Source organism: Austrofundulus limnaeus, unplaced genomic scaffold, assembly GCF_001266775.1.
Source record: "Austrofundulus limnaeus strain Quisiro unplaced genomic scaffold, Austrofundulus_limnaeus-1.0 Scaffold1234, whole genome shotgun sequence".
NCBI classification, from domain to species: domain Eukaryota; kingdom Metazoa; phylum Chordata; class Actinopteri; order Cyprinodontiformes; family Rivulidae; genus Austrofundulus; species Austrofundulus limnaeus.
The window spans coordinates 48,519-61,039 of NW_013953636.1; the positions used below are offsets into that span (position 1 = coordinate 48,519).

Here is a 12,521-nt window from a genome sequence, read left to right on the forward strand (position 1 = left end):
TGTATAATGGTAAGGGAAACACTGTAGTATAAACAGGGGTAGACATAAGGTTATTTTTCAGGTTGTCCAGGGGACAACCTGTTGACAAAACCTGGTGGTCTTGCAAGAACATTTTGGTTGTCCAAAAGAATCTCAAGAAAAAATGTAATTTAACAAGTACAGTATAGTATATTGTTCTGTAGACAAAGTTTATAATATATAATTATTCTCAGTCAGTCAGGTATCTGTGTGAATAAAACTTCCTCATTCTCTTCTTTGAAACAGAGCATTTAAGGCTCAGGGAGTAAAGCAGCAAAAATGTTGCTAATAAAATCTAGAGGTTACCCAACATTCATAAACTTTTTTTTGCTCATAGGTCAAACATTTTCACTTAAAAAGGAGTATACTGTGTACATGACCTTATTAAAAGTTACAGTTTAGTGTTCTGTTCGGCTTTACCAAGTTTTTTTCTCCATTTCATTTTTACCAGTGACGGACACCCGCGGCAGAGAACTTTAATGAAGGTCTTTTTTCTTGGACCAGGAGTCAGGATCTGGTTGTCCGAAATGAAAATAGGTTGTCTCAGACAACCTAAACTATGGTTATGTCTACTCCTGATAAATGCTATGATGTGGAACACTTCAGCCTGAAGTAAACAGCCTGTTAGTTGTTAATCTCATCAGCATCCTGTACAAAAAAAAATCACCCAGAAGTCATGAGCATTCAAAATCGAGACATTTGTATTTTCCTTCTGATTTTTCTGTGTCGTGTTCCTTGACTAATACAAGTCCATGTTTGTGCCTGCTTAAATTTCAGGTTGTGATTGCTGGTGCCTGGAGGAAATGCATCTGAGATTTCGCTCTGTTGTTCCCTACACTTTGCCTGGAGTCCTTGCACTGATCGGCTGGTGGTGGTACACCTCCCGGAAGAAAGAACGGTTCATCAGCCAGGTGGTCTCTGAGGGGCCTCCATCTGCTGAGAGCAATAAAACTATTCAAACCGAGGACAGAAATGGATTGGTTGAGAAAGACAATGGCTTGTCCCCACTTGAAGAGGACATGCCAAACCGCAGACCCCAGAAACTCAGCAACAAAGGAACTGAACAGGAACTTATTTCTCAGATCCACATCCAGGACACTGAAGCATCACCTTCATCAGCAAAACTCTGTGAAGATGCTTCTAATTTTAGTGTCAGAAACCAAGGAGAGGAAGTCAATAAATCCTCAAACTTTGCTTTACTATCATCTAACAAAGAGGATATGTCAGAAGATTTACGGGAAAACCCTAAAGACCCAGATAAAGGCTCATCCCTTGTCCCGATCAGACAGCTGGAGGAACACCTTGACAAAGATTCAGCAAATGCTTCTGAAGCTCTAGAGGTCAAACAGTCCAGCCATTCTACCAAAGCTATTATCTCCTCATCTACAGCAGCACACCTTTCTGATGCAGAGAGACCAGAACCAGAGGGAGAAGTAGCAACACATCAAAATACTGCTCAAACACAAGAAGAGATGGCTGTCACCACAACCAAAGAGTGTAGGGTTGTTCAGTCAGAGGCAGACTCTCTGGAGTCTCCTTTGTCAGCGGATTTACACAAACGCATACTCACCAGTACCCCTACAGCTCTCACTTTCCCTGTCCAGGACTCCAGCACCCCATGGCAGACCTCGGAGGATATCCAAATAGAGAGGAGCACCCCAGAAGAGCATAATCTGGAGCTTCTGGCAGCTGGACTTATAACCGAGGTCATCTCGGCAGCCACCCAAGAAGTCCTTGGTGTCACCAGTTGCAAGGTCACACAGAAAAACCAAGTCAGCACCAGTAGCTGTGTACTACTGGCCAGTGAAAAGCCATGCTCACACGAGGAGCCAATACAGCAGCACAGCTGGCACCTGAGAGACTGTGGAGAGGTGGCAGAGAGACCAGGAGTGTCCAAGAGTAGCTCTATAGCTGCAGCCGAGCTCACCGACAGAGTTCAGGAAACTAATGGTGCACAGAGCAGCTCCAGGCCAACACAAGTGACAACAGTGCTGACCACAAAGCGAAGACGCAACGAAGACTCAGTCTGCAGCACCTGCCCCTCTGAGGACGGTGTCAGCAGTGAGGGCCTGCAGAGCATCGTGTCTGAAAGCCAGGCTGATCTGGCCCAGGTCTCAGACTTGTCTCCAAGAGAAGCAGTGCAGCTGGAGTCACTGGTGGAGACCATGACTAAAGCAGCTGAGGAGGACTCTGTGTGTGTTCTAAGGAGACCAAATGGGATTGGCTCCAGGGATGGAGCTCACCAGACATGTGAGGTGGACACAGACCAGTCCGGAGGTGAGACATTTATTTATCTGTAGAATGTGTTCAGGGTTTTCCCTACCATAATCCAAGGGAAAAAAAACATGTCCTGTGAACAGACCTCCCAACCCCCCCCCCCCCATTCACCAACCACTGGCATTAGTAACGCTTTCACCAAAATTGTTGCTAACATGAACAAATAAATCACACACATCTGTGCTGAGCAGTAAGTCCTTTCTGCTTGACAGAAATAATGTAGACTTCACACAGTCAGGCTGTATTACAGCACTTTTAGATTTAAATTTTACAGTCCAGCATTTACCCTACTAGGGCTGGGCGATATGGCAAAAAAAAAGATCACGATTAATTTTTTCATATCGTCCGATCTCGATTAATATCACAATTATTTTGTTAATCTAAAAAGTGACTGAAAAATACTTTGTAATTTAACAAATAAATAGCTACAGAAAAAAAATAATGTCTGTTATTTCACTTTCACTAATGTAACAAATAGCTGTGGTTCAGTAGAACATGAAATTATTTTTGCAAGGTGTTTAAAATGATTTACTAAGAAAAAAAACATTTATGTTTAAATCATAGATTCTCACATTAATAAAGTTATCCTTTTGCAAAATTAAAGTTTTAGAATTGAATTTCACATTAAATATGCCATAAAGAAACATAAACCCTACAAAAAAACAACAATTTGTGCACACTTGCCTATTGAATATGATCTAAGCTCATTAATTTCGTTATGGAAGGAACCCCAGCCCTGTTTACAGAGCTTTATCAAACAATAAACAACGCTGTTTCATTTTTTCTGAAAGAATATCTGATTCTGCAGACAACATGTTGGATTAACTCCCAGCTTCTGAGTGTTCAGGAGTTTGCAGCGTATCTCAGCTGTTGTTTGTGATGAGACTCAGACAGGAAGTGGTCTCCACGTCTCGTCCAGCCCATCGTGTGCCGATAAAACTTACAGAAAAGTTCTTCTCCAGATAAATGAAGAACTGCTGGGACATTGTTCTGTCCTAAACGTTACCCTAAGACTGCTTCGTATTTTTGAAGGACACTTTTGTTTTAACGAAGCACGCATCGCAGCTCACTTTTCTTTTTTTCCTCTCTCTCCCTCTTATGTCGGGAGAGGAGCTCAGAGCTCACCCTGCGTGCCTGTTAGCAGGTAACACAGGTACAGGAAGCAACAGCAGCCAAAATACCTCAGAAACTCACCCAAATATGCGAACTCTGAGATTCAGTGTTTTATACTGGATTACTTTGGTTAATTCTTTGATTCCGTCTGCGTTTACTTAGTAACTTATAAACAGAAGTGGAGCAGGAGGAGGTGGATTCTGATTGGCTGTTGTTGCGCACATTTCCTCCATGTTTGATCGAGGAAGAGGCTCACAGCTGATCACGGTGATCGACCTGAAATTTTTTCTCCATCAATAATCAAGATCAAATAATCGCCCAGCCCTATCCCCTGCTGTAAAAAGGGTTATCAAGCGATGGCCGGCTGTGGCAGAGTGGTAAAGGTAGGGCCGGAATCGCAGAATTCACCAAACAAAATGGAATCCAGTGTAAAACACAGAATCTCACAGTTTGTTTATTTGGGCGAGTTTCTGAGGTGTTTTGGCCGCTGCTGCTCCCTGTACCTGTCGTTACCTGCTAACAGGCATGCAGGGTGAGCTCTGAGCTCCCCTCCCGACACAGGGAAAAAAGGAGGTCAAATACAGAGCACAGATTTCATCCCTGCATGGGAACATGCATTGATGACAAATTAAACACTTTTACCTTTTAAGAAGCTCCTCAACACAAAGAAGCGAGATGGGAGTCCGGTTGGAAGTTTATCCAACAATTTTTTGTCATGTGTGCAGAATCAGATATTCCTTTAGAAGAAATGAAACCATTTTTTTGTCCGTTTTTTTTTTTAAATAAAGCTCTGTAAACAGTGTGTGAGTGTGTCCATTACAGAAGTAAATAAGCTTAGATCCTATTCAGTTGGCAAGTGTGCACAAATTGTTGCTGTTTTTGTAGGTTTTATGTTTCTTTATGACATATTTAATGTTAAGTTAAATTCTGAAACATTTTTATTTTACAAAACATAGATTCTGATAAGATTCTGTTTTACACATAATGTTTTTTCTTAGTAAATTCTTTTAAACACCTTTTAAAAAAACTGAATGTTCTACTGAACCATAGCTATTTGTTATATTAGTGAAAGTGAAATAACAGACATTGTTTTTTATTTCTGTGGCTGTTTATTTCTTTATTGTTCAGTCACTTTATAATTACACAGCTTTTAGGTTAATAAAATTGGTTACAATGAAAATGTGCAATTCGGGTAAAAAAAAATGGAAAAAGTGGGATTTAGAAAATAAAAACGGAATTTGGAAAAAATAAAACTGTTTTTTTCTATGGTTAAGGGAGTCGTCCTCTAATCAGAGAGTTGACCGTTCTATTCCCTGCTATAGTCCCGTGTTGAAGTATCTGTGAGCAAGACACTGAACCCCCACTGCCTCTGATGTGTGTCCCATCAGTGTATGAATTTGATTTAAAGATTGATTTACCTGTACTGTATTTGTAGTGAGATCTAGTCCTGTGTGAATGAGTAAATGAGGGCACAGATTGTAGAGCAGGGATGGGCATTCCTGGTCCTCGAGAGCCACTATCCTGCATGTTTTAGAGGTTTCTCTGCTCTATGCGTCTGATTTGAATAAATGTATGATTACCAAGCTTCTGCAGAACTTAAAAGGGAGTCTAATCACTGGAGCAGGTATACTGGAGCAGGGAAACAAGTCAAACATGCAGGACAGCAGCCCTTAAGGACCAGGATTTGCCCATGATCCCTGTTGTGGAGTAAAGCACTTTGAATATCCTGGTTGGATAGAAAGGTGCTATATGATGGATGGACGTTTGAAATGAGCCTCAGATATTCAAGTTTCAAGATAATCTAAATGCATAGTTTAATATTTGCATTACAGCCCTCTGGATGGTAATCTGATCATAAGGTGCCTAAAGATTCCCACCTGTATTCTGTGCATCATTTAGTTCAGGCCTTCTTTTTTCTCATTGATAATCTGGAGTCAGCATGGTGTCTTTAAACCTAAACTGAGGCGATGAGTGTGTGAACCATTCTATTTATAAATACTTTAAAAATGAAGACTTTGTCATTTGGATTGAGTGAAATTACTTTGTTTTTTTGTAAAAGAAGTAAGATGATTTTCTGTCGCAGTAGTTGTTCAGGAATAAGCAACCTGACATCTGGTGCTGGTTCTTTCCATGTCCAGGTTCTGATGTTAACAGTATGGACTCAGTGGACAGTGGGTGCACAATGAGTGCCAGTGAGCACCAGGCTAACTGCGCTACCTCATCCAACTCTGAACTCGTCATCTGGGAGATTGAGGTGCCAAAGGTGAGTTAGAACATCTGAGATGATTTAAATCATTGTCTTCATTCACCCTCTATCACTCAAATATAATGATGGATGCTGATGAATGGTGTTTTTAATCTTTGACAATATAGTTTGGCAGTAAATGCTTGTTGGAAATAAGATATTCAATTCTATTCTGAATTTGACAGGGAGCCAGTGGAGAGAAGCTAAAACTGGAGAAATATAAACTCTCCTTCCAACTGTCATTAAAAATCTAGCAGCAGCATTTTGGATTAACTGAAGACTTCTTAAAGAGTTTTTTGGCTGCCCAGATAATAAAGAATTACAGTAATCTAGCCTAGACATGATAAATGCATGAATCAGTTTTTCTGCATCATTTTTGGACAAGATGTTTCTAATTTTAGTGATATTACGCAGGTGGAAGAAGGCAGTCCTGGTAATATTTTTAATGTGGGGGTTAAAAGACATCTGATCAAAAATAACACCAAGGTTCTTTATTTTAGAACCAGAGGCCAGATTAATGCCATCCAGAGAAGGTGAAAGGTTGTAAAGCAGATCCCTAAGATGTTCAAAAACTATGACCTCTGTCTTGTCTGAGTTTAGAAGCAGAAAATTAAGAGTCATCCATGTTTTTATGTTAAGATATGCTTGTAGTTTAAGTAACTGGTTGGATTCATCAGGTTTGATAGATAAATATAATTGAGTATCATCAGCATAACAGTGTAAATTATCCTGTGCTGTTTAATAACTTTACCTAAAGGAAGTATTTATAAAGTAAAGAGGATTGGTCCAAGCGCTGAACCCTGAGGAACTCCATGACTAATTCTGGTGTAAGAAGAAGATTCATTATTAACATTAACAAACTGAAATCTATCAGTTAAATAAGACTCAAACCATTTTAGAGATGTTCCTGTAATCCCAATATCAAGTTCAAGTCTACGTAATAAAATATTGTGATCAGTTGTATCAAATGCAGCACTGAGATCTAACAGGACAAGAATGGACACAAGTCCACTGTCTGAGACAATGAGAATATTATTAGTAACTTTCACCAGTGCTGTTTCTGTGCTATGATGAGCTCTAAACCCTGAAACTCCTCATATAGATTATTTCTATCCAATTGTTCACGTAGTTGATTTGCAACTATTTTTTCAAGAATGTTTTAGATGAATGGGAGATTAGATATAGGTCTATATTTGGCCAGAACTCCTGAATCAAGATCAGGTTTCTTAAGTAAAAGTTTAATTACAGCAACCTTAAAGCTCTGCGACACATAACCATTTATTAAAGATAAATTAAGTGCATCTAAAATATAAATATTAATTAAGGGAAATGCTTCTTTGAACAGTCTGGTTGGGATGGGATCTAGCAGACATGTTGATGGTTTGGATGAAGCTATTATTTTAGATAATTCAGCCCCGCCTGTATAATGGTAGGGGAAACACCGTCTCTGATTAGACTCTACAGAATGATTTATTCAGATTAACACTGTAGAGCTGTAGTACAGATTGTGTGATTAGGCTCTGATTGTGATGTAAATTCTTTGAGTAGTTGGGTTGCATAGAAAGGTACTGTATATGTACAGTATATTTACTGTTTGTTTTCCATTTTGGGAAGCTTTATAAATTCTAAACTATACACTTCATACTCTGTGGTTTTGATTTGATAAAGCTCCCCAGATTAGAAACAAAACGTCTTCAGCTCCACAGTAGAAGTCTAGTTGTCAAATATATTGTTTTACCAAGATTAAAGATCGTCATATTTTTAGTGCCCCATGAGTGGCCAAATATTTGGCTTTATTTAACAAAACATCTTTGAACATTCACATTATCAAAGTGAAAATGTTCTAATCTAATAGAAATCAGTATTGCAGAGAAAACCAGAAGAATTCTGCCTGTATTTGTAGTTATAAGAAATTATGATGATTCACTCTTAGCCTTATACAAACCTATTTTTTTCCATGTTCTTCAGTAGATATTTTTCACATAAAAATATTAGGCGTTTTGCATGTATTGCATCAATAAGGAAAGCCTTGATATCCCTAGTAATTTTTATTTTAATTAAGGAAAATGGTGCTAACCTATTAGCATTTAGCTGTTTCCAGAATTTTGTTGTTGACATGTTTCCTACGGAGGTATTAATAAGCTGCTAATGATCCACATAAAGGTTTTTATAACGTCAATGCTCAAACATTCTCTGTCGATAACAAACTAGCTTATTATTGGCCCTTAATGTGGATCTGTTAACACCCCAGGTGTTCACCGATAGTTTTGATTTTCAGCACTTGTGAGTAACCAGTCTGACAGACCGAGACAAGACTCTATCCTCCTAGCAGGTTAAATATTTATAAATATTTTATACTTTAACCGCACAACAAAGTTTTTCCTAATGAGTAATGTAATTACCTGCTATATCTGAATGAGGCTGTGCTGAATATATGGACTTACTTTACAGCATCTTGTTGGACGTCTGATTGGGAGACAGGGCAGGTATGTGAGTTTCCTGAAGCAGAGCTCTGGTGCAAAGATCTACATCTCCACTTTGCCTTACACACAGGAGTTCCAGATCTGTCATATTGAGGGTGAGTCTGTAAAGTGGCATTTCATGCGTTTTAAGGGTTTTTTAAACTATTTCTCATCATTACAAGTGAAACTAATATTATCTTTATTGTATTTGTGTGTTTGACCCTCTGTGCAGGAGTGCAGCAGCAGGTGGACAAAGCTCTGTCACTTATTGGAAAGAAGTTTAAAGACCTGGACTTGACCAACCTGTACGCCCCACCACCACCCCCACTCACTCTGCCGTCACTTCCCATAACTTCCTGGGTAAGAATGAGCTTGGTTTACAGGTCAAAGGTCAACACGCACACTGTTTTCAGAACGTTGCTTTGTTATAGAAGAAATAAGAATCACAGCTGAAGTCGAGTGACTAACGACCGGCTCAGCCCAATATAAAGTGTGTTGCAGCAGTCTAAAGTTGTGATAAAATCATGGATCAAAACAATGCTGCGAAAGAAATGGCTTGACCACAGCCAGCTGTCTCAAGTGCTAAAAGCCAGACTTGATCACAAGGTTTTGTTCGAATGTTGTCTTTCACACATTTATACATTGATTTTGCAGTTGGGTTGTTAAATTCAAAAGGCGATAATTGAAAAATAAATCACAGGTACCTCTGCTCAGTACAAAATAACTTCTTAATGTGCATGATTGATAGAAATCTGCCTTTGCAGTTGTTCTCTTATAGTAATTTGCTGCTATTATCAATATATGTGCAGACAGAAGATGGTGATTGTGAGGGTAAAACTGAGTAGTGTTGGGGTAGAGCTGGGCGGTATGACCTCAAATTCATATCACGGTATAAATTGAACCCCTTCACTGTAACAGTATATATCGCGGTAGAAAATTATCGTAAAAAGTAAAGATAATGTAATTTTTAGACCTTTTTTTGCAGAAAACTGTAATCTTAATTAAACCCAACATTTTTGCTTTAATATCTGCCTGCCAAACAATGAGCTTTCTACCTGCTGAACTTCTCAGCTGCTGCTCTGCTGCGCGCTCATCTTCATCATCAGAGCAGAAGCCGAATTTACATTAGCAAGATGGATTTATGACTGAACGAATGTCCGCATCTTTTCTTTTTTTTTAATCTCTGTGAGTAACACTACATAAACTTTTTCTCCGACATTTGGGTGTGAAAAACTACGGTTGTTAAAGCTTCGCTCTGCGCGACGTGCAGCGAGAGGAGGGAGGAAATGATTCCGCGACACGACGTAACTTTTCTGTAGCGGGAGGGGGAAATTTTGAGGATTTTTCCTCTCAATACGTGTTTTAAAACCCTACAATTTCTTCATTATATTTCGAACTCCTGCTCAGTTGTCTCTGCATTCACAGCCCTGTTCACACAGGTGCGATGATGTAATGACGATAGGATGGTAGAGTATAAATTTCTACCATAGGCCAACTTAATACCGTTTCTACCGTCTACTGCATATACCCCACAGCCCAATGTTGGGGTGATGACCCAGAGTTGGACCATTTGTTCACATGTTTGACAAAGGTTTTAATGCAAGTTTAAAAAAACAGATGGACATACAAATTCATTATTTTTATCAGTGATTCCCAACCAGGGGTACACAAGCATATTCCAGGGGGTACGTGGGAAAATGTCCCAGTTGTGTAAAAAATTAAAAAAAATAGAACTGGGATATGTAGGGCTCTATGATTTCTGCAATGCAGAAAATGAAGACAGAATCACGGAACTGACATAAATTTGAAAAAAAAATTAGAATCTCACAGAATTTGCTTATTTGGTCGAGTTTCTGATGTATTTTGGACGCTGCTGTTTCCTGCACCTTCCATTACCTGGTTTATTTATTTATTTACTTATTCACTTTCAAGGCTACGGTTTTATCTTTGTTTAATGTGAGTTGTAAAGAATAAAATGCCTGAGAATTATATGTTCCAGGGAGTTTAAAAATAATTTTTATTTAATAATCAGTTGTTGTATAGTTTTGGAGAATCATCATTACGTTTGACAGAGGGGGTACTAGTGATATGACAAAAGGGCTCGGGGGTACACAAGTCTAAAAAGGTTGTGAACCACTGATTTAGAGGATGGGTGTGTGACATCAGGGTTTTTGGGTCACAAGTCGTCATGCAGATGACTTGTTGCTGATAGCACCGTAGAAAGGGTGCACGATCTATGTTCTACCAAACATTTGAGTTCCTCTGTGTTTACAGTAATTATGGTAATAAACTCGTGCGCAAAGTTTATATTTCCAGGCTCAAAGTAGATGGAAGCACCTGTTGTGCAACACTGCAGCTTCACACACACACACACACACACTCACACACTCACACTCGTTCTTTGCATGACAAACATATTTTATTCCTATTCTTACTTAGGATTTTTTTTCTCACTCACATTATATTAAAATTGTTATTTTTATGACTTTAGAAATCATTTCTGATCACGGGGATCAAACAAACCTGTCCTTCACGCATGCAGGAAGTAATTAGCATCTGTTTAACATATGTTAATGAAGGCGTGTCAGGGGTGGTGTCTCAAGTGCGCTCAGTTCCACGTTGTTTGTGATGTATAAAAGAAATGTGTGTGGATTCAGGCACGGTTTGATACATCTGGATTTATTTTGTGCGTACTGCGTTTTCTGGCTTTGACCGTACGTCAGGTTTCAGTAAGAAATCCACCAAGTCTTTGTACATGAGGCCCCAGGTCCAGTAAATGGCTCAAGAGGTTATCCCTACAGTTGCAGCTTGAAGTCATGTTGGTATTAAAACAGTATTAAAAAGTATTCTATTTAACTCAATAATTTCTGTATGTGCCCTGTACCTGTAAAATGTTTTCTGTTTCACTCTGCCCTTCTGACACAAAGAAGGAAAGGTGCTGCAGGAGGTGAAGCAAGAAGAAAGCTGGCTCACAGAGCAGAAAATGTCACAATGTTTCTTATTTATTTATGTTTAATTATATTATTTGTTTGTTTTGTGACTGTTTAAAGCACAAACGGAAATTCAAACTACAAATCTGATGAATTGCACAGCCCTAGTTTAAAGCTTGGTCATGTGGCCATGTCTTCTTCAGCTCCTGCTTCCCAGTGGAGTTACGGTGGAAGTGATCGTGGTTAACATTGTGTCAGCTGGACACATCTTCGTCCAGCAGCACACCCACCCCACCTACCATGCTCTCCGAAGTCTGGACCAGCAGATGTTCCTGTGCTACTCCCAGCCGGGTACCCCCGCCTTGCCCTCACCTGCAGAAGGTATCTTTTCTGTTTTAAGTTTTGATTTCTGAATGAGTCAGATGTGGTCTGAATGAAAGGCTAGTTTCACAAGAGTCACTTCAAACTGCAGAAACCCTTTCACTTCTTAAAATCCTGCTTTTCACACTGCAGGAACTTTGATATTTCACTCTTCCCTCAGCAGCTTTTAGAGCTTCATTTGTTTTCTTGTTTAAGATCAGCTTTTTAAAATTTCATTATAACCCATTAGTAATATTAGCGTGTGATGGGTTCATTAGATGTAAATCTACATTAGATTACATAAACAGGAGGGCTGCAACAATGAATCGATAAAATCAATAAAAATCGATAATTAAAAGCGTTGGTAAGGAAGTTCATTATCGATTTGTTGTGTCGCGGAGCCGTTTACATCACCCGCAGAGCGTCGTCAATGCTGGCTGACCTAAATAAAGTTTAGGAAGGAAACAAACTCTACCTGTAAAGATCCGCCCAATTCATTGGCACCAGTTTTGTTTGATTTGGGTAATGGGGGGTGGGGGGCTGGTTGATCTCTGATGACATCTAGAAACTTTTATTAATATCTTAAAAACGAAAGCAACACAAACAAATAATTTTGTTGCACAAACTAGCACAAATGTAGTACAAACGTTTGACACCAATTTTGTTAGATTTGAACAAAGTGGGGGGGGGGGGGGCAACTTCACTCAGGTCTCTAACCTACAGTCATGAAAAAATTAGGACGCCCTGTTTTTTCACATGACTATTTCTTTTTGTCACCTCCAGGTGTCAACATTTCAATTATTTCTAAACACAAAGATTTTAGAAGAACTGCTATTGGATTCATACGGAGCCCGCGAGGGGACATGGGAGGAAAAAAATGTTTCCTGACTTTCTTTCTCAGGATCCCGAGAAAGTAAGTCAGGGTCAGTTCAGTTTCTCAGGATCCTGAGAAACTTTCTCAGGATCCCGAGAAACTTTCTCAGGATCCCAAGAAAGTAAGTCAGGGTCCCGTGAAAGAAAGTCAGGGTCCCGAGAAACTTTCTCAGGATCCCGAGAAACTTTCTCAGGATCCCAAGAAAGTAAGTCAGGGTCCCGTGAAAGAAAGTCAGGGTCCCG

At 39.4% G+C, this 12,521-nt stretch overlaps 1 protein-coding gene across 1 annotated transcript in view; it reads left to right on the forward strand.

Moving 5' to 3' along the window:
- Window positions 1–12,521, forward strand: part of akap1b (A kinase (PRKA) anchor protein 1b) — a 20,730-nt gene that overhangs the window by 2,082 nt on the left and 6,127 nt on the right. Inside the window, exons 2-6 of the mRNA XM_014031347.1 lie at window positions 796–2,295; window positions 5,547–5,671; window positions 8,105–8,231; window positions 8,348–8,475; window positions 11,249–11,426. Coding sequence (XP_013886801.1) covers window positions 822–2,295; window positions 5,547–5,671; window positions 8,105–8,231; window positions 8,348–8,475; window positions 11,249–11,426 — 2,032 coding nt within the window. The 5' untranslated portion in view covers window positions 796–821. The remainder of the gene's footprint in view (window positions 1–795; window positions 2,296–5,546; window positions 5,672–8,104; window positions 8,232–8,347; window positions 8,476–11,248; window positions 11,427–12,521) is intronic.